Below are 22,584 nucleotides of genomic sequence, written 5' to 3' on the forward strand. Positions count from 1 at the left end.
TCGGCCATCTCTGTGTGGAGTTTGCATGTTCTCCCCGTGCATGCGTGGGTTTTCTCCGGGTACTCCGGTTTCCTCCCACATTCCAAAAACATGCTAGGTCAATTAGCCACTTCAAATTGTCCATAGGTATGAATGTGAGTGTGAATGGTTGTTTGTCTATATGTGCCCTGTGATTGGCTGGCCACCAGTCCAGTGTGTACCCCGCCTCTCGCCCCCAAGACAGCTGGTATAGGCTCTAGCATCCCCACGACAGTATCACTCAGATACTGTGAACATCCAGCAGCAACACAACATTTTGGCATGGCGACTATTTTGATGAAAAATATACTGAACCAAATCCGGGTGGTTAGCACACAGGCTTCACAGCTAGGAGACCCGAGTTCGATTCCATGTTCGATTCATAGAGTTTGCATGTACTCTGGTTTCCTCCCACATTCCAAAAACATGCTAGGTTAATTAGCCACTCCAAATTGTCCATAGGTATGAATGTGAGTGTGAATGGTTGTTTGTCTATATGTGCCCTGGGATTGGCTGGCCACCAGTCCAGCGTGTACCCCGCCTCTCGCCCCAAGACAGCTGGGATAGGCTCCAGCACCCCCCATGACCCTTGTGAGGAAAAGCGGTAGAAAATCAATGAATGAGTTCTCCTCCTAGTTTGTGTGGAAGTGGTAACTTTTTGGCTTCTTATTTTGTCTTTCCCCACCCTCGGCCATCTCTGTGTGGAGTTTGCATGTTCTCCCCGTGCATGCGTGGGTTTTCTCCGGGTACTCCGGTTTCCTCCCACATTCCAAAAACATGCTAGGTTAATTAGCGACTCCAAATTGTCCATAGGTATGAATGTGAGTGTGAATGGTTGTTTGTCTATATGTGCCCTGTGATTGGCTGGCCACCAGTCCAGCGTGTACCCCGCCTCTCGCCCCAAGACAGCTGGGATAGGCTCCAGCACCCCTGCGACCCTCATGAGGAAAAGCGATAGAAAATGAATGAATGAATGAAAGACCAGAACCAAAAGGCGCATCCTCACAAATACGCACCTCCTGTTCTTTGGTAGAAATTGCCTAAGCGGTGTTTACGCAATCCTGCTCACTAATGAGCACATTAGTCAGCAATGACATAAAGTACAGTACAGCTCTTTTCCCCAGGTTGGCCCCCTGCTGGCCAGAGGAAAGAATACAATACAAGAATACAATCTGCCTGTGCTTGTATTTGTTTTTCATTTCGTTTTTAAAGTGCTTTTCACAGTCCAGTGACCTGCAAAGAATCAACACAAGAAGGAGGAAGTTGATCGGCATTGAAAGCGGTAAGACGAAGCCTCACTAGCGCATCCTCACTTCATAATAATGGATCGATTTTACACAGTGGCCTTTTACAAGGCACCCAAAGCGCTACACAGGGAAGTCAACCATTCATTCATGTGCTCCTCAGTCACACGGTGGTGGTGGTATGGTAAGCTACATATGTAACCACAGCCGCCCTGGAGTAGTACAGTAAACCTCGGATATATCGGATTCAATTGTTCCCACTGGTTTTGTCCGATATAAGCGAAATCCGTTATATGCGTATACCGGAAAATGTCCGTTTTACTGCATATATCGGATTTATATCCGGTATATGCGTAAATGGGATTTTATCCGTTATAAAAAGGCACTTCCTTGACTATGTTTCCAATGTACCTGGACGCGCAGGCAACGCTGCAAACGCTGCAAATGACGTCGTATAGCGGCCTGTCACGATTCGGCGAATCGGAGCGCCACGATGCGGCCATCCGATATATGCGAGGGAAATTTCATGGAAATGCATTGGAACGGGACTGGAGATATTGTCCGAAATAGGCGAAATCCGTTATAAAAAATCCGATATATGCAATGAATTTTTATTGGAAATGCATTACAGAAAAATCGCTTCTTTTTTATCTGTCCGTTGTGAGCGAATTTCCGATATATCCGAGTCCGATATATCCGAGGTTTACTGTAGTATGATGGAAACGTGGCTGCCACCAACCATTCATACACCGGTGTGGGCAGCGCTGGATGGAAAGGTGGCTGACGTCGTATATTAAATCCTACCCCTCCATCTGGTACTTTTACAATCACTAACTCTTACATTTGTTCACTTCCTGCTTTCCATTATACAGTTTAAGGTTTTTTTTTTTATATAATGCACCTCGTACCGAAGTACGACATTTTTACCACCTTCTAAATATGCTTTTTAACTTTATTAGAGCCCTCCTAGACATGAAATAACACCCCTATAGTCACCTTTACACTCAAATTAACTAATAAAATAGACATTTATTTTGTGTTTTTTTTTTTAATAATGAACAATCTAATTGTTTGATTTCCTTACTCAATCCATTCCCTAGTTTGATTCCACATACTGAAATGCTATGGCTAGTATAACGTAGTCCTAGCATAGAAGTGTTTAAAATTTAGTTCTTGCCGAGTCCGAGTTTGACTGTGTTCACCTTGGAGGTTCCACGGTAATGATCCACTCCGCATGGTCGAGGTGTCCGGTGCCAATGCCAACTTTTCAGCGCATTCTCTGTGGGATCATGTGGATTTTTTTTTGGACACGTTACTCTCGGTGTGTATAAATAACCTCAAACTGTGGATGACTTGTGGATTGTTGGTTTGAGGTCGGAACCTTCACATTTAGTGGTGAGTCTAAGTGCCTTGTCTGCAATATGTGTCTGCGTTTGTTAAAAAAAAAACAAACAAAAAAAAGTACCAACTGACCACGGGTGCTATCAGCTTCCATGTTTTGGAAGAACTCCAGCAAAGTGAATTTTCTTGCATTGTTTCCTGCGTGGTCCAGGTTTCCTCGTTTGGCTGCGTCCTGTCTCCACTTTCACAGTGACATCACGGGAGTTTCCCTCCTACACGGGCATAAATAGGCCAGGCCCTCTGGCTGCTGCTTCACTCCGCTAGTAGCACAGCTAAGACAAACCGGCCTAGCGTGTGCAAGCATCACAGCCAAACAACATGATGATGTACACTTCGGCACCGGCAGACCCGGAGGCGCCCCTGGAGGAGAAGAGGGTGGTGGTGGTGGAGAGGAGGTCCTTGGCCGGATGGATGTGGAAGTTGTCCGCAGGCCTCCTGGTGGCCGCCCTGTGCTTAGGCCTGGTCCTGCTCTTCGCCTGGTACTGGCAAGGAAGATCCGAGCCCATGGTACTGACAAAGACTCTTTTTGACCGAAGCCGTGAATGCATTTCAGCGTTCTAATGTTCTGCTACTTCCTGACATCCAGATGTCTGCAGGCCCGACTCAGGCGCTGGTCCAGGACCCAGAGAATGACACAGGTATTTTTGTTCATATCTTGATTTCATGTTTTTTTTTTGGGGGGGGGGGGGGGGCAATCTGGACCTATTTTAGACAATGTTTGTGTTTATGGCCCTCTCTTCAGATCCTCACGACACACTACTGAGAATCAGCAGTAAAGCCAAGGCAGCCATTCATTTAGAAGGTGAGACGTGGTTTCAATCATTCATACACAACATCACAAAGTTCATTAATTAGGTCAAAAAATTCCTCTTGGCACGGTTTATCATATCTAATGAAAATTGAGCATTTACGGTCATGAATGAAGTTTCTCCAGAGTGCTTACCGTTACACAATGGAAACCACGTGCTGTTGCCGCATAATGAAAGTTACTTTTTTTTAAAACCGATTTTGTAACCAAAGTGAATTTGCTTGTTATAAGCAACCGCCGACGTTCCACCAAGATGTGGACTCAGACCTCCGGGATTCAAAGACTAGAGTACTAACCAATTCCACCACGGGTTAGGAACCTTGTTAGCTCTGAACTATTTCTATGTTGTTGATGCCTAATGAAAACCCCAAAGATCATTTGTTATGAAGGTTGATTTTCCTGAGGGTTCCATCAAGATTTGAAATCAGATGACCGGATCTAAAGTGCTAGAGTACTAACCATTACACGTGTACACCTAAAAGGAAGATTGTCCATATTGACATATTGTTATGTGAACCTCTCTGACAGCGTCAATTCAAATTGAGCATGATTATATTAGTTATGTATTAATTATGTGGTTCCACGTTGTAATGGTTAGCACTCTGGACTTTGAATCCAGTGATCCAAATTCAAACTTTGGTGGTTCAGTCCTTAAATGTTGCAAAAGCGATGGATGAGCCTTTTTTGTTCAGTCGTTAAATGTTGCAAAACCCATGGCTCGGTATGTGTTCAGTGTTTAAATGTTGGATGAGTCTTTGTCAAGTCCTTAAATGTTGCAAAACTGATGAATCAGTCTTTGTTCAAACCCTAAATGTTGGATGAGTCTTTGTTCGGTCTTTCAATGTCGCAAAGTTGATCGATCAGTCTTTGTTCAGTCCTTTCCAATACGAGTATTGCTAAATAAGCACTTGCCACATCCACTTAGGGATGGGGGTAGTCACTGGGGCCAAAAGCCCCGGGAGCGCTGTTGATTCACTGTCTGAAGAAGTACATGAAATCTGTAAAATCATTTGATCCCATCTTAGTTATGCACCTAAAGTGGCCAGAAAGTGGTACAGTAAACCTTGGATATATCGGATTCAATTGTTCCCACTGGTTTTGTCCGATACGTATAAGCGAAATCCGTTATATGCGTATACCGGAAAATGTCCGTTTTACGCATATATGGGATTTATATCCGGTATATGCGTAAATGGGATTTTATCCGTTATAAAAAGGCACTTCCTTGACTATGTTTCCAATGTACCTGGACGCGCAGGCAACGCTGCAAACGCTGCAAATGACGTCGTATAGCGGCCTGTCACGATTCGGCGAATCGGAGCGCCACGATGCGGCCATCCGATATATGCGAGGGAAATTTCATGGAAATGCATTGGAACGGGACTGGAGATTTTGTCCGAAATAGGCGAGCAGACCACATCAAATAAACAAATTAATAAAAACAAAAAGTACGGGTTGCACGGCGGTCGAGTGGTTAGCGTGCAGACCTCACAGCTATGAGACCCGAGTTCAATCCCACCCTCGTGTGGAGTTTGCATGTTCTCCCCGTGCATGCGTTGGTTTTCTCCGGGTACTCCGGTTTCCTCCCACATTCCAAAAACATGCTAGGTTAATTGGCGACTCAGCTGGGATAGGCTCCAGCACCCGCCGCGACCCTCGTGAGGATAAGCGATAGAAAATGAATGAATAAAAAAGCTACCGAAACCATCAAAAAGTTGGCTCAAGCCATGATGGATGCCAGGTTGTATGTTAAGTTTCAACGAAATATTTTGGAAAGAACATGCGGGCCGTATTTTAACACTTGGCGGGCCGGATGTGGCCCCCGGGCCGTAGTTTGCCCACCTCTGCGTTATAAAAAGGCACTTCCTTGACTATGTTTCCAATGTACCTGGACGCGCAGGCAACGCTGCAAACGCTGCAAATGACGTCGTATAGCGGCCTGTCACGATTCGGCGAATCGGAGCGCCACGATGCGGCCATCCGATATATGCGAGGGAAATTTCATGGAAATGCATTGGAACGGGACTGGAGATTTTGTCCGAAATAGGCGAAATCCGTTATAAAAAAATCCGATATATGCAATGAATTTTTATTGGAAATGCATTACAGGAAAATCGCTTCATTTTTATCTGTCCGTTGTGAGCGAATTTCCGATATATCCGAGTCCGATATATCCGAGGTTTACTGTATACACAAGCCTGCCGTGGTGTAGTGGTTAGCGTTCTGGACTTTGGAGGACTTTCGCATCTCCACTAGTAAGCATCATGGGTATTCGTCAGGAAGGGCATCTGGAATAAAAAGGGCTTAAGCCAAAAATCGCTGTGGCGACTCCATCAGGAAAAAGCCGAAACAAACAAACTTGTGTTTTTTTTTCCAGGGATCCACACTGAAGGTCAGAGTGTACCAGATCAGCTGGAGTGGAGGAACGGTCAGGGTCAGGCCTTCGCTCAAGGCGGCCTACGCCTGCTCAACAACCAGATCTCCATCCCGAACACCGGTCTCTACTTCGTCTACAGCCAGGCGTCCTTTCGTGTGTCCTGTACCGAGGAGGATGCGGAGGATGCGGGCACGAGCAAGTACTTAATGCCACTCAGCCACAGGATCTGGCGGTACTCCGATTCGGTGGGGCGCAAGGCATCCCTGATGAGCGCGGTGAGGTCGGCTTGCCAGCAGGGTGCCTCGGCCGAGAACGACCAGCGTGGCAAACAGGGCTGGTACAACGCCTTGTACCTGGGCGCCGTCTTCCAGCTCAACAAGGGCGACCGGCTGTGGACGGAGACCAATCAGCTGTCGGAGCTGGAAACCGACGGTGGCAAGACCTTCTTTGGCGTCTTTGCACTTTGACCCCCAGCTCAAAGTGTGGCCTGCCCCGCAGAGAACTGTTCCCACGACAAGACTGTTTTTGTTTTACTGCTTATCCTATCTGGGTCACAGGTGAGCTGGAGTTTATCTCAGCTGACTTTGACAAGAGGCAGGTTAACCCCGGACTGGTTGCCAGCCAATCACAGTGGTTTATACTAGTATATGGAACGATTGATGGATGTATTTGTATTTATTGGTTTCCTCTCTGCACGTTTATTCATCTACGTGATGATGAAGTCTTTGAATCTCAATGGAGATGAACTTTAGCATCTTTATGAACTGTACCAGTTTACATCTGTTGTCTATTTATTTGTATTTATTTGTATTTAAAGCATCGGGACACGGTGCTATTTATGGAGAGTAAAGTTTTTCCATACGACAACAACAACAAAACGCCTGTGTTATAAATAAATTGGGAATATCCGGGTACCTCATTACAGGATACGATATGCAATACATGGCTCGCCATAACGATGATGTGAATGTTTCCATACAAGTTGCTCGGCATTTGTCACAATGCCTTCACTTCTTGAGGTCTCTATTTTGGTTTACATATACAGTAAACCTCGGATATATCGGACTCGGATATATCGGAAATTCGGACAGACAATAAAAAAGAACCAATTTTTCTGTAATGCATTTCCAATAAAAATTCATTGCATATATCGGATTTTTTATAACGGATTTCGCCTATTTCGGACAAAATCTCCAAATTCTTCCTACTCCTTTTGGACATGTGGAACTGGGAACTGATTATGGGATGCACTCAATTGGAATCTGATGCATGTTCAAATGAAATAAAACCATTACCATTACTTATTTATTTATGCATTTTTGGGTTGGCGGTTCAATGCTCACTCCCCATACCATACCAGTGCTTATGTCCCTGGGGCAAGAGAGTTGGTGTATGAATAGTTGGTGGCAGCCACGTTTCCATCATACTACAGTAAACCTCGGATATATCGGACTCGGATATATCGGAAATTCGCTCACAACGGACAGATAAAAAAGAAGCGATTTTTCTGTAATGCATTTCCAATAAAAATTCATTGCATATATCAGATTTTTTTATAACGGATTTCGCCTATTTCGGACAAAATCTCCAGTCCCGTTCCAATGCATTTCCATGAAATTTCCCTCGCATATATCGGATGGCCGCATCGTGGCGCTCCGATTCGCCGAATCGTGACAGGCCGCTATACGACGTCATTTGCAGCGTTTGCAGCGTTGCCTGCGCGTCCAGGTACATTGGAAACATAGTCAAGGAAGTGCCTTTTTATAACGGATAAAATCCCATTTACGCATATACCGTATATAAATCCGATATATGCGTAAAACAGACATTTTCCGGTATACGCATATAACGGATTTCGCTTATATCGGACAAAACCAGTGGGAACAATTGAATCCGATATATCCAAGGTTGATTGTAGAAGCCAGTGTGTGTGATTGGGAGCTTTCCAGGGAATTTTTACATTTTTACTGCGAACTCCTGCTATGATTTGTTGTGTTTGAACTATATACATGTTCACTTTATTTACTGTGAATACATTTCCTGCTCCAAATATTTGTTATTGCCCTGCTTAATGGCTAATAATAATGCTAACTTTTACACTTGCACTGCAAATGAATATCTGCTCCAAATATTGGTTATTGCCCTGCTTAATTGCTAGTAATAATGCTAACTTTTACACTTTTGCACTGCAAATGAATATCTGCTCCAAATATTGGTTATTGCTCTCCTTAATGGCTAATAATAATGCTAACTTTTACACTTTTGCACTGCAAATGAATATCTGCTCCAAATATTGGTTATTGCCCTGCTTAATGGCTAATAATAATGCTAACTTTTACACTTGCACTGCAAATGAATATCTGCTCCAAATATTTGTTATTGCCCTGCTTAATGGCTAATAATAATGCTAACTTTTGCACTGCAAATGAATATCTGCTCCAAATATTGGTTATTGCCCTCCTTAATGGCTAATAATAATGCTAACTTTTACAATTTTGCACTGCAAATGAATATCTGCTCCAAATATTGGTTATTTTCCTGCTTAATGGCTAATAATAATGCTAACATTTACACTTTTGCACTGCAAATGAATATCTGCTCCAAATATTGGTTATTGCTCTCCTTAATGGCTAATAATAATGCTAACTTTTACACTGCAAATGAATATCTGCTCCAAATATTGGTTATTGCTCTGCTTAATGGCTAATAATAATGCTAACTTTTACACTTTTACACTGCAAATGAATATCTGCTCCAAATATTGGTTATTGCCCTCCTTAATGGCTAATAATAATGCTAACTTTTACACTTGCACCGCAAATGAATATCTGCTCCAAATATTGGTTATTGCCCTCCTTAATGGCTAATAATAATGCTAACTTTTACAATTTTGCACTGCAAATGAATATCTGCTCCAAATATTGGTTATTGCCCTCCTTAATGGCTAATAATAATGCTAACTTTTACACTGCAAATGAATATCTGCTCCAAATATTGGTTATTGCCCTACTTAATGGCTAATAATAATGCTAACTTTTACACTTGCACTGCAAATGAATATCTGCTCCAAATATTGGTTATTGCCCTCCTTAATGGCTAATAATAATGCTAACTTTTACAATTTTGCACTGCAAATGAATATCTGCTCCAAATATTGGTTATTGCCCTGCTTAATGGCTAATAATAATGCTAACTTTTGCACTGCAAATGAATATCTGCTCCAAATATTGGTTATTGCCCTCCTTAATGGCTAATAATAATGCTAACTTTTACACTTTTGCACTGCAAATGAATATCTGCTCCAAATATTGGTTATTGCCCTGCTTAATGGCTAATAATAATGCTAACTTTTACACTTTTACACTGCAAATGAATATCTGCTCCAAATATTGGTTATTTCCCTGCTTAATGGCTAATAATAATGCTAACTTTTACACTGCAAATGAATATCTGCTCCAAATATTGGTTATTGCCCTGCTTAATGGCTAATAATAATGCTAACTTTTACACTTTTGCACTGCAAATGAATATCTGCTCCAAATATTGGTTATTGCCCTGCTTAATGGCTAATAATAATGCTAACTTTTACACTGCAAATGAATATCTGCTCCAAATATTGGTTATTGCTCTCCTTAATGGCTAATAATAATGCTAACTTTTGCACTGCAAATGAATATCTGCTCCAAATATTGGTTATTGCCCTCCTTAATGGCTAATAATAATGCTAACTTTTACACTTTTACACTGCAAATGCATATCTGCTCCAAATATTGGTTATTGCCCTCCTTAATGGCTAATAATAATGCTAACTTTTACACTTGCACCGCAAATGAATATCTGCTCCAAATATTGGTTATTGCTCTGCTTAATGGCTAATAATAATGCTAACTTTTACACTTTTGCACTGCAAATGAATATCTGCTCCAAATATTGGTTATTGCCCTGCTTAATGGCTAATAATAATGCTAACTTTTACACTTTTGCACTGCAAATGAATATCTGCTCCAAATATTGGTTATTGCCCTCCTTAATGGCTAATAATAATGCTAACTTTTACAATTTTGCACTGCAAATGAATATCTGCTCCAAATATTGGTTATTGCCCTGCTTAATGGCTAATAATAATGCTAACTTTTACACTTGCACTGCAAATTAATATCTGCTCCAAATATTGGTTATTGCCCTGCTTAATGGCTAATAATAATGCTAACTTTTGCACTGCAAATGAATATCTGCTCCAAATATTGGTTATTGCCCTGCTTAATGGCTAATAATAATGCTAACTTTTACACTTTTGCACTGCAAATGAATATCTGCTCCAAATATTGGTTATTGCCCTCCTTAATGGCTAATAATAATGCTAACTTTTACACTTTTGCACTGAAAATGAATATCTGCTCCAAATATTGGTTATTGCCCTCCTTAATGGCTAATAATAATGCTAACTTTTACACTTTTGCACTGCAAATGAATATCTGCTCCAAATATTGGTTATTGCCCTGCTTAATGGCTAATAATAATGCTAACTTTTACACTGCAAATGAATATCTGCTCCAAATATTGGTTATTGCTCTGCTTAATGGCTAATAATAACGCTAACTTTTACACTGCAAATGAATATCTGCTCCAAATATTGGTTATTGCTCTGCTTAATGGCTAATAATAATGCTAACTTTTACACTTTTGCACTGCAAATGAATATCTGCTCCAAATATTGGTTATTGCCCTGCTTAATGGCTAATAATAATGCTAACTTTTACACTTGCACTGCAAATGAATATCTGCTCCAAATATTGGTTATTGCCCTCCTTAATGGCTAATAATAATGCTAACTTTTACACTTTTGCACTGCAAATGAATATCTGCTCCAAATATTGGTTATTGCTCTCCTTAATGGCTAATAATAATGCTAACTTTTACACTTGCACTGCAAATTAATATCTGCTCCAAATATTGGTTATTGCCCTGCTTAATGGCTAATAATAATGCTAACTTTTACACTTTTGCACTGCAAATGAATATCTGCTCCAAATATTGGTTATTGCTCTGCTTAATGGCTAATAATAATGCTAACTTTTACACTGCAAATGAATATCTGCTCCAAATATTGGTTATTGCCCTCCTTAATGGCTAGTAATAATGCTAACTTTTACACTTTTGCACTGCAAATGAATATCTGCTCCAAATATTGGTTATTGCCCTGCTTAATGGCTAATAATAATGCTAACTTTTACACTGCAAATGAATATCTGCTCCAAATATTGGTTATTGCCCTCCTTAATGGCTAATAATAACGCTAACTTTTACACTGCAAATGAATATCTGCTCCAAATATTGGTTATTGCTCTCCTTAATGGCTAATAATAACGCTAACTTTTACACTGCAAATGAATATCTGCTCCAAATATTGGTTATTGCCCTCCTTAATGGCTAATAATAACGCTAACTTTTACACTGCAAATGAATATCTGCTCCAAATATTGGTTATTGCTCTCCTTAATGGCTAATAATCGAGCAGCTTAAGCAACTTTAGCACCCTAACAAAGTCTTTTTTTAAAATGCTGGATCATCTTTCCATTTGGAATAAAATGGTGACCAAACTCACTGAGGAGGAACAGTGAAGGGATTTTACAGCGGCTGCATTTGAATAATATTTTTTAAAACCGACATGCATCAAGAGCGTATCAATCATTGCCATAGTTAGCCATAAATAAACATGCACTCATTCAAGAGGGGAAGTTGTCAAACAGCCCCAAATCCGTGCAAATATTCCCTTGTGTGAGGTCAAACTGGGAATTTCCTCCATCTTTGAGTGTTGCTGTGTCAGGTAGAGACCCACAGAAGCCTCAGCCCACAACGGGTTTTCCCCCCTTGTGACACCTATACAACACCTCCCACATACACACACACACACACACACACACACACTGTAAAAAGCTCCATCGCACCACATTCCACTGCTGCATTGGGCTGGGACACACCAGCAGTTATGGCGTGTGTATTACAATAGAAAAAAAATCACACAGTGTGACGTCACAGTCTTGCACCGTGTTGAAATATTTTGTTATTGTTCTTTCCTCGGCACATGTTCTCTGCTTTTTATTTCCTCTATGATGTCACCGCGTGTATTTGGTCAACTGTTTGTTTTAATGATATGGAACCATTCTTCCAAAAAGGATGTTGCCATGACTGTTTGGTGGCAGTCCCATGACGTAGCAATAAAAAGTTGACTAAAAAAAAAACAACAAAGAACAAAAAAAAAACAATACGACTTGGTTTGGAGTGCAGTAGAATTTAGTGAATGATACACAAAAGTGCTTTTTTTTACCTTCAAAGTGCTTGGACACCGTCAGCACACTTACCTACTGGTGTATGGAGGACCAAAACTGCCAAAATAATAAATAAAAGTGGAAAATAAAAACAAAAATGAAAAAAAAATCAAAAAATTAAATACACAAAAATAAATATAAATGGAAATAAAAACAAAAATAAAAAATATATACATAAATAAATAAATAAAAGCAAAAATAAATACAAAAATAAAAAACAAGATTCAAAAATTAAAAATAAATACAAAAAAAAATGTAGAAATAAATACAAAAATAAATATATAAATAGAATTACATATCAATAAATAAATAAAAGCACTCTGCTCTCATATGTATTTATTTCATGCAGCAGACAATGTCAGCTTGAAATGCAGAAGGAAAAACTATTCAAATGAGGGGGCGGTCCTAAGTGTGTCTTGGGTTGAACTGTTCGCCTATTGGTTGATCGACATGTGAGTGCGAAAATCGACTAGGTATGCCTGCAAACGGCCACAGCAAGAGGAAGTCACCACACCACTCTCAATGGCGGTAAATATGGCTGCAATCTCCAGGGATCTCCGTTTGCTAGCAGATATTTCGGATAATGCTTCCCCGGATTACCTGCTTTTCCGAGTGGAAGCCTTATTGGAGCCTGATCTCTCTCCTCCCCGACGGAGCTTTTTCGCACTCACATGTCGATCAACCAATAGGCGAACAGTTCAACCCAAGACACACTTAGGACCGCCCCCTCATTTGAATAGTTTTCCCTTCTGCATTTCAAGCTGACATTGTCTGCTGCATGAAATAAATACATATGAGAGCAGAGTGCTTTTATTTATTTATTGATATGTAATTCTATTTATATATTTATTTTTGTATTTATTTCTACATTTATTTTTGTATTTATTTTTAATTTTTGAATCTTGTTTTTTATTTTTGTATTTATTTTTGCTTTTTATTTATTTATGTATATTTTTCTATTTTTGTTTTTATTTCCATTTATATATATTTTTGTGTATTTAATTTTTTGATTTTTTCATGCTTTTATTTATGTATTGATATGTAATGCTATTTATATATTTATATATCTTTATATTATATTTATTTCTACATTTATTTTTGTATTTCTTTTTAATTTTTGAATCTTGTTTTTTATTTTTGTATTTATTTTTGCTTTTATTTATTTATTTATGTATATATTTTTTTATTTTGTTTTTATTTCCATTTATATTTATTTTTGTGTATTTAATTTTTTTTTTCATTTTTGTTTTTATTTTCACTTTTATTTATTTATTTATTTATTTATTATTTTGGCAGTTTTGGTCCTCCATACTGGTGAAGCATCACTGCATCTGGACCAAATGGGAGTTTGATATTTGGCCCAAAGACACTAGTTACTGTACCTTCAGGATGGAAGACAGCAACTCTACCACATGAGCCAGGCCAAAAACGGGGTATTTCTGGGGTCCCTCAGTCACTCAGTAGCGCCTCCTTTAAAATTAGAAAACAAATGCACCAGATTTGTAGTTATTATTTGACACCAGGAGATAGTGGACATCTGTCACCTCAATATGAGCAATATTTGTGGGCTTGTTTCTAGCAAAACTGTTTCTGTATATAATAAAGACAGCAAACAATCCACACCATGAAAAAATAAAATATATCCTCCTACCTTAACCGAGGTGAATATTCCTCAACAAATGGTGCTAACAAGTGGTAGCATTGAAGCTAACTTGTCAACAATGTTGGCACAGTGCATGATGGATAAACCATCGCCGGGAGCAACGAAGAATCTCCAAATTACACTTTGGACTGCTAGCCAACACGGATAAAGTTAACGAGAACATTTTATATACATTAAAAAAAAAACAGTTTTTTAAAAAATCGCTACTGGCAAGTTTGTTTATTCTTCTACTCCTCTAATGAAGCAACGTAGAGTTGAAACAAGAATATAGCACCACCTAGTGGTCGCCGAATCCTGTCATGAACTTCTTTACTGGGGCAAATCATAACATACTTTCATGAAATGGAAATGTCTAAATCATAATGTTGATCCTTAATCAAATATATATACAGTAAAGTCTCGTTATATCGATATACTAACGAATTACTGCTTATTACGATACTATTTTCATTTCCCAGCAAATTTCTAGTCTTTTATGATATAATTAGTTCCGTTAGTACGATACCCGGTGACTACGATGCCCTTTTCATCTCCCGCCAGCCAATTTGGTCTGCTTATATCGATACAAAAGCAGCTTAAATCAATCTTTGCTTAAGGATTTCAATACCAAAAAAGAACACGGCGAACGGCTGCTTCCAGTCAACTTTATTTTTCACACACACACCGATTCCCGCACTTCCTGGTTCACAGGTCATGCTCAAGCCGCCCCACATAGCTGGCCAAACACATGCCTGCAACAGAAGAACCAACTGACATAGCATACACACCTATTCCAACGAAGACACAAGCGTACAAATACATGTATTTAATTGTGTTGTATTCAGATATCTTTTTATTCTATACACACGAGAGAAACCACGAACGCAGTTGGTTCTTCTGTTGCAGGCATGTGTTTGGCCAGCTATGTAGGGCGGGTTGAGCATGACCTGCGAACCAGGAAGTGCGGGAATCAGTGTGTGTGCTGCGCTCTGGTGGTGGAAGTGTGAAAAATAAAGTTGACTGGAAGCAGCCGTTCGCCGTGTTCTTTTTTTGGTATTGAAATCCTTAAGCAAAGATTGATTTAAGCTGCTCGACATTGTTCTGTACTATAGAACAATATCGATATAACGAGACTTTACTGTATGATTAAAGGAAGGAATGAAAACATTCTTACCATGTGATTTGAATATATATATATGTTTTCATTCCTTCCTTTAATCATTTGAACAAGAACCATCAAAACACCAAAATACCTGAGAATGACAAAAAAAACAATTTTATTTATAGTACTCACATATTTTGCATACACATACTTTGAAATATATTAACATTTATGAGCCTAGATAATATATTACTTTGTGAATACAAATATTTCCCAAGATTTCTGGCGTGGTTCTGCCTTCTCATGATACACTGATAACTGCACTCTCCGTGAGTATAATAAATATGGCCCATTTCATTCATTTAGCTTCCCCGCGCCCTGAGCTAACATGACAACAACCACAGTCAACATGAACTCTGCGGGCGCTTAAAGTGCACACTGAAATCACAGAAAAGGGGGTTAACCTGTGAAAATGTCATTGCTTGTGTTAAAGCAGGGGTGGGCAAACTACGGCCCGGGGGCCACATCCGGCCCGCCAAGTGTTTGAATACGGCCCGCCCAATCTTTCAAAAGTATTTCATTTAAACTCAACATACAACCTGGCATCATGGCCTGAGCCAACCTTTTGATGGTTGTATCAATTTCGTTGTTTGACATGTTCTGTTGTTTACAAAGTGCTCCTGAAAAAAGAGACACAAGCACATAATAATAATAAAAATAATAATTATTATATTATTATTATAACTATTATGATTATTATATTATATTAATGCTAATTATTATATTAATTATATATAATAATATTGTTATATTTGCATATTTTACATAATAATAATATAATAATTATTTTAATTTTATTTTAATTATAATATTTTATTATTTTTTTTTATATTTAAATATAAAATAATAAATAATAATAGCAGATTGCATGACAATTTACAGATACAATAATACCAGGTGGACTGTTACGTGTAAAATATATAGTCTGCCCCCCCCACCCCCCCTGGAAATTTTGTTATATCAATGCGGCCCGCGAGTCAAAAAGTTTGCCCACCCCTGTGTTAAAGGCTCGTGCAGACTAACATGTCACATGACTTCACCTTTCAACTGTTCATTATAAACAGAAAAAGCAAACAAAAAATAAAATTGTCCAGTTTAAAGTATTAAAAAAAAAAAACAAAACAAGGATGAGTAAAATCTGGTGAATTAAAAAAAAAAAAAACCCCAAGTGTGCTTTTAATGTTTATTTACATAAGCAGGCATGCAGGAAACTGATTTGTCGTCTGGTTTCGTGTGTCAGCATAACGTCTTTGATTTTTATTTGATTATGTATTTATTGTCCAGTTCCTCGTCCTGCCTCCATTGTTATGGCTATTTCACGACGCACGGCCGAGTGAACACACGACTGACAAAAACAGGACTACAGGATCACAGAGAACATCGATGTGTGTGTGTGTGTGTGTGCCCAGACACGCGACGTGTCCACAAAAGAACGGTCCCCGGGTTCGAGGAGGATAGCAACGATGGTTGCTCCTGTGCTGCTAGTCTGAGATGTGCTTGTTGCCGTGGCTACCGGTCATCGCAAACCATGAGGGGGCGGAGGCGGGTGGGAGGAGGAGCCCGGTATACCGTCAAGCGGCGTGGCGGAATAATGTGAAAGTCACAATATCCGGCGGTGACAAAGCTCCGCCCCACTCTGCCGTGCCTCCTTGCTGGCCCCGCCTACTTGTAGAGAAGCGGGATCTGGCTGTTGTGGCAGTGGTTGCGGCTCATCTTGCTCTCGGCCGGGTACAAGTTGGACGAGTTAGAGAAGGACGGCGGCAGAGAGTGATTGTCCGTGCTCGGGTAGCCCGGCGGAGGGAGCAGGGACTTGGGGTCCGTTTGGGACGACGGCGGTGCATTGTGGTTCTGGTTCTGGCCCGTGGAGGGTCGGCGGCGGCTGCGTAGAGCCTGTCTCTCGGCCAGCTGGTTGCGGAGCGCTGACACCCTCTCCTCTTTCTAGAAAGAACAAACAGAAGACATCGTTTAGTCCAGAGGGACGCCTGAACACAACGTAACGTTCACGTCATAATCTGTCCGATGGCGCCACCTCCTGGATGATCTTCTGCAGCTCCCTGTTCTCGCGCTCCAGCTGCCGGGACTTTTCCTCATCGTTGTTGTTGGTGGACGAGCCCGTTTTCAGCGTGTCCTGTTGCTCTGACTGCCACTCGCCGCGTGTGATGAGGCGCCGCATCTGGACCGCCGCAACAACAGGAAGTTAATGCAAAGTCAAAGAGCGCTCGGATGCCCCTGCAAGGGGGCGGTGTTTCCTCCTGTGTGCTGTTATTCAATGCTAAGCTAATGCTAAGTGTCAAAATAAGAGTACCTTTGGCACAAAGAGCACCACCAGAGTGATGTAAGCGGAAAAGACGATGGCGAGGGCGGCGAAAGCAAAGGAGGCGTCCTGCTGCGAAGACAGGATCATCGTAACTGGGGCCGTGATCAGACACAAGACCTGCAGGGGATGCGGACGGAGACCACGACTGTGACAACAGGACAGAGAAGAGGAGGGATGGAGTGTTTCCTAAATGTGTTCACTCACAGCCACGTTGTAAATGGCCATCCCCACCGCCCGGTGGTCGTTGATCTTCTCTGTGGAGACAGACTTGGTCTCATAGGCCAGAAAGATGCCGAGCAGCAACAGCAGACCCTTGTAGCCATAAACAACACCTGCAGGGGGGGGGGGCACAGGTCAGCTGAAGACACGGCAGAAACCTGGAGATACTGGATATGTTTTCATTTGACCAAATTAAGTTCTATGGTGTAATGGTCAGAACTCTGGACTTTGAATCCCGTGATCCGAGTTCAAGTCTCGGTGGAACCTCAACTGGTTTTTCCCAAGACAGAAATCCACCCTCAGGACCAGTTTTGTCCAGTCAAAAATATCTCTTTGAGATATTTGGGACTTTCATTTTGGAAGTCTCAAAATATAGGTTCCATGGTGTAATGGCCAGCACTCTGGACTTGGAATCCAGTGATCTAATTCAAGTCTCAGTGGAACCTCAACTGGTTTTTCCGAAGACAGAAATCCACCCTCAGGACCAGGTTTGTGCATTCAAAAATATCTCTTTCAGATATTTGGGACTTTCATTTTGGAAGTCTCAAAATATAGGTTCCATGGTGTAATGGTCAGCACTCTAGACTTTGAATCCAGTAATCCGAGTTCAAGTCTCGGTGGAACCTCAACTTTCTTTTCCGAAGACAGAAATCCACCCTCAGGACCAGGTTTGTGCATTCAAAAATATCTCTTTCAGATATTTGGGACTTTGATATGGAAGTCTCAGAATGTAGGTTCCATGGTGTAATGGTCAGCACTCTGGACTTTGAATCCAGTGATCCGAGTTCAAGTCTCGGTGGAACCTCAACTTTCTTTTCCGAAGACAGAAATCCACCCTCAAGACCAGGTTTGTGCATTCAAAAATATCTCTTTCAGATATTTGGGACTTTGATATGGAAGTCTCAGAATGTAGGTTCCATGGTGTAATGGTCAGCACTCTGGACTTGGAATCCAGTGATCCGAGTTCAAGTCTCGGTGGAACCTCAACTTTCTTTTCCGAAGACAGAAATCCACCCTCAAGACCAGGTTTGTGCATTCAAAAATATCTCTTTCAGATATTTGGGACTTTGATATGGAAGTCTCAGAATGTAGGTTCCATGGTGTAATGGTCAGCACTCTGGACTTTGAATCCAGTGATCCGAGTTCAAGTCTCGGTGGAACCTCAACTGGTGTATCAGGCGACCAAAGTCCGCTTTCAGGACAGCTTTTGTGCACCACAACTGGTTCTTCCAAAGACAGAAATCTACCTTCCTGCTTTCAAAAAATCTATCATTTAGATATTTGGGGTTTTCATTAGGAAGCCACAAAATGTAGGTTCCACCCAGATTTGGGGGATTTGAATCATAAAGTGTTTTTCCTCTTGCCTGGAATCACCAACTCCAATAACTTCTTCCTGAAGTTTGTCAGAGAAGCAGAACTTGTGGAAGAACAGAAAGCGTATCTGACCTACAACGTTTGGCCATTTCAGGAAATCAGCCCACGTGTGATATCAGAGACCTCCAGTTTGACCACGCCTTCTGAAAGCGGAGAATACCCACGCATGCACGGGGAGAACATGCAAACTCCACACAGAGATGGCCGAGGGTGGGGAAAGACAAAATAAGAAGCCAAAAAGTTACCACTTCCACACAAACTAGGAGGAGAACTCATTCATTTATTTTCTACCGCTTTTCCTCACAAGGGTCATGGGGGGTGCTGGAGCCTATCCCAGCTGTCTTCGGGCGTAAGGTGGGGTACACCCTGGACTGGTGGCCAGCCAATCACAGGGCACATATAGACAAACAACCATTCACACTCACATTCATACCTATGGACAATTTGGAGTGGCCAATTAACCTAGCATGTTTTTGGAATGTGGGAGGAAACCGGAGTACCCGGAGAAAACCCACGCATGCACGGGGAGAACATGCAAACTCCACACAGAGATGCCCGAGGGTGGGATCGAACCCTGGTTTTCTAGCTGTGAGGTCTGCGCGCTAACCCCTAGACCACCGTGCCGCCTCATTAAATGTTAATACAACCAAAAATATGTGGACTTTCAGAGATATCTGCACTTGTACAACTTTTAACAATGTGCGTTTGAAGGGTGCGCTCTGCTGCGCCTCATTTAGAAGTTGAAAGCGTAAGAAGTCACTCGGCGCCATGAAGACTGACAAGCGAAAAGGGAATAAAAGAGTGAAGCACGTTTGAGGCGTCTTCACACCGTCCGTTGTTTCTTTGTGTCGCCTTGTCTGCTCTCAGAGGAAACGCTCGCAGGGCCCTGGCCCACTTTGTGACCCACTTAACCACCATACCCATCTTCAGCACCGCTATTGTTCTTTAAGAAGAAACAACATGCACCATCAGAAGAAGAAGAAGAAGAAGAGGACGAAGACAGACTTACCAAGCCACGTGTTCATCTTCTCTGAGCTGCAGTGCTCCAACAATGGCTGAATGAGGACGTCAGAGTCCACTTTGGGGGCCTCTCTGGTGAACTTCTACTCACGCCAGCAGCAAGTCCAGCACCACCACCACCACCACCATGAGATGACGAGAGGACAAACACATGAGAGGATGAGAGTGAGAAAAAAGGATGAAGGAAGAGCAGTGAGGGAATGGATACAGGATGATGAAGAAGATGAAGACATGAGATGACGGATACATTCAAGCATGGCGAGAAGCCCAGGATGGTGACATGAGAGAAAGATGGCATGAGATAGCAATTTGATGATGAAATGAGAAAAGGAGAGATAAAACAATGACAGGATGAGGGATTTCATGATTTCATGAACAGATGAGAAAAGAAACATGACGTGAGAAAGAGTTCAGAGGATGCATGAAGACATGCAGGAGGATGAGAAATTCCAAGATAAAGTGAGATGATGAAGAGATGAGAAAAGGTCGACATGAAAGGAGAGGGAATGATCACATGACAAGAGGAAATGACCACACGATGGAGGAGGAGGGATTTAATGATGAAATGAGGTGATGAAGAGATGAGAAAATGTCGACATGAAAGTATAAAAAATGAGAGATGGGTGAGAAAATGACAAGGCAGAGACATGAAAGGGGCGTGGATGAGATGATGAAGAGATGAGAAAAGGTCGACATGAAAGTGACAAGGCAGAGACATGAAAGGGGCGTGGATGAGATGATGAAGAGATGAGAAAAGGTCGACATGAAAGTGACAAGGCAGAGACATGAAAGGGGCGTGGATGAGATGATGAAGAGATGAGAAAAGGTCGACATGAAAGTATAAAAAATGAGAGATGGGTGAGAAAATGACAAGGCAGAGACATGAAAGGGGCGTGGATGAGATGATGAAGAGATGAGAAAATGTCGACATGAAAGTATAAAAAATGAGAGATGGGTGAGAAAATGACAAGGCAGAGACATGAAAGGGGCGTGGATGAGATGATGAAGAGATGAGAAAAGGTCGACATGAAAGTATAAAAAATGAGAGATGGGTGAGAAAATGACAAGGCAGAGACATGAAAGGGGCGTGGATGAGATGATGAAGAGATGAGAAAAGGTCGACATGAAAGTGACAAGGCAGAGACATGAAAGGGGCGTGGATGAGATGATGAAGAGATGAGAAAGGGATGACATGGAAGCATAGGGAATGATCACATGACAAGATGAGAGAGAGTTCAGAAGATGCGACATGCAAGGATGAAGACATGAGAAGATGGAGAGATAAAAGGGGAAGGGATGAGATGATGACAAGCCGGAGGATGAGAGATTAAACGATGAGATGAGATAATGAAGAGATGAGAAAAAGTCGACATGAAAGGATAGGGAATGATCACATGACAAGAGGAAATGACCACACGATGGAGGAGGAGGGATTTAATGATGAAATGAGATGATGAGGAGATGAGAAAAGGTCGACATGAAAGTGACAAGGCAGAGACATGAAGGGGGCGTGGATGAGATGATAAAGAGATGAGAAAGGGATGACATGGAAGCATAGCGAATGATCACATGACAAGATGAGAGAGAGTTCAGAAGATGCGACATGCAAGGATGAAGACATGAGAAGATGGAGAGATAAAAGGGGAAGGGATGAGATGATGACAAGCCGGAGGATGAGAGATTAAACGATGAGATGAGATAATGAAGAGATGAGAAAAGGACGACATGAAAGGATAGGGAATGATGAAGACAGGATGGCAAGATGAGATACAAGACAAAAGAGAGAGATAAAGGGATGAGAAAGACGGCATGAGACAAGGTATGACAACAAAACGAGAGGATTAGCACACAAGGACAGAAGAAAACAGAGAGGAAAGGATGAGAAGACAAATGGATGAGAAAATGATGAGATGAAAGGGAGGCGGAGGAGATGAGATGAAAGTGAGATGGATGAGATGATGACAAACCGCAGGAGGAGAGATTAAAAGAGATGAGAAATGGATGACGTGAAAGAACAGGGGATGAGACATTGAAAGATAACAGAGTAGAGAGATAAGAGAAAGAGGGTGTGACACAGAGAGTGAAAGGATGAGAAGATGGAGAGATGACAGGATGAGTGGAAGAGGAAATTACAAAATACAGACGGGAGACATTAGGACAGAGGATGAGAGATGAGAAGGTGGAGAGATGAGAAGATGAAAGGATGACATGAGAGGATTTGGGGTGAGCGAATGAATCAGAATGAGAAGATGGGGAGATGAGATGATGAAAGGATGACATGAGAGGATTTGGGGTGAGCGAATGAATCAGAATGAGAAGATGGGGAGATGAGATGATGAAAGGATGACATGAGAGGATTTGGGGTGAGCGAATGAATCAGAATGAGAAGATGGAGAGATGAGAAGATGAAAGGATGGCATGAGAGGATTTGGGGTGAGCGAATGATTCACAATGAGAAAATGGAGAGATGAGAAGATGAAAGGATGACATGAGAGGATTTGGGGTGAGCGAATGAATCAGAATGAGAAGATGGAGAGATGAGAAGATGAAAGGATGACATGAGAGGATTTGGGGTGAGCGAATAAATCACAATGAGAAGATGGAGAGATGAGAAGATGAAAGGATGACATGAGAGGATTTGGGGTGAGCGAATGAATCACAATGAGAAGGAGA

At 41.4% G+C, this 22,584-nt stretch overlaps 2 protein-coding genes and 4 non-coding genes across 7 annotated transcripts in view; 5 read left to right on the top strand and 1 right to left on the bottom strand.

Moving 5' to 3' along the window:
* Positions 1–2,753: 2,753 nt before the first annotated feature.
* tnfb (tumor necrosis factor b (TNF superfamily, member 2)) lies at positions 2,754–7,312 on the top strand. The gene is made up of 4 exons (XM_058053850.1): positions 2,754–3,170; positions 3,250–3,301; positions 3,406–3,465; positions 5,849–7,312. The coding sequence occupies exons 1-4, from the start codon at positions 2,982–2,984 to the stop codon at positions 6,313–6,315; spliced, it is 768 nt and encodes a 255-aa protein (XP_057909833.1). The 5' UTR covers positions 2,754–2,981; the 3' UTR covers positions 6,316–7,312.
* A 7,767-nt stretch (positions 7,313–15,079) lies between these two features.
* gabbr1a (gamma-aminobutyric acid (GABA) B receptor, 1a) overlaps positions 15,080–22,584 on the bottom strand; it is a 103,911-nt gene continuing 96,406 nt past the window's right edge. For both annotated transcript variants that reach the window (XM_058053844.1, XM_058053843.1), the window contains 5 exons: positions 19,901–19,994; positions 17,503–17,630; positions 17,287–17,415; positions 17,011–17,154; positions 15,080–16,919 (listed from right to left, as the gene is read on the bottom strand). In XM_058053844.1, coding sequence (XP_057909827.1) covers positions 16,644–16,919; positions 17,011–17,154; positions 17,287–17,415; positions 17,503–17,630; positions 19,901–19,994 — 771 coding nt within the window. In that variant the 3' untranslated portion in view covers positions 15,080–16,643. The remainder of the gene's footprint in view (positions 16,920–17,010; positions 17,155–17,286; positions 17,416–17,502; positions 17,631–19,900; positions 19,995–22,584) is intronic.
* Positions 18,072–18,143, top strand: trnaq-uug (transfer RNA glutamine (anticodon UUG)). The gene has a single exon. It is a non-coding gene; the product is annotated as a tRNA-Gln (tRNA).
* On the top strand, positions 18,251–18,322 carry trnaq-uug (transfer RNA glutamine (anticodon UUG)). Its single transcript has one exon. It is a non-coding gene; the product is annotated as a tRNA-Gln (tRNA).
* Positions 18,430–18,501, top strand: trnap-ugg (transfer RNA proline (anticodon UGG)). The gene has a single exon. It is a non-coding gene; the product is annotated as a tRNA-Pro (tRNA).
* trnaq-uug (transfer RNA glutamine (anticodon UUG)) lies at positions 18,609–18,680 on the top strand. The gene has a single exon. It is a non-coding gene; the product is annotated as a tRNA-Gln (tRNA).

Source organism: Doryrhamphus excisus, chromosome 17 (genome assembly GCF_030265055.1).
Source record: "Doryrhamphus excisus isolate RoL2022-K1 chromosome 17, RoL_Dexc_1.0, whole genome shotgun sequence".
Classification (NCBI taxonomy): domain Eukaryota; kingdom Metazoa; phylum Chordata; class Actinopteri; order Syngnathiformes; family Syngnathidae; genus Doryrhamphus; species Doryrhamphus excisus.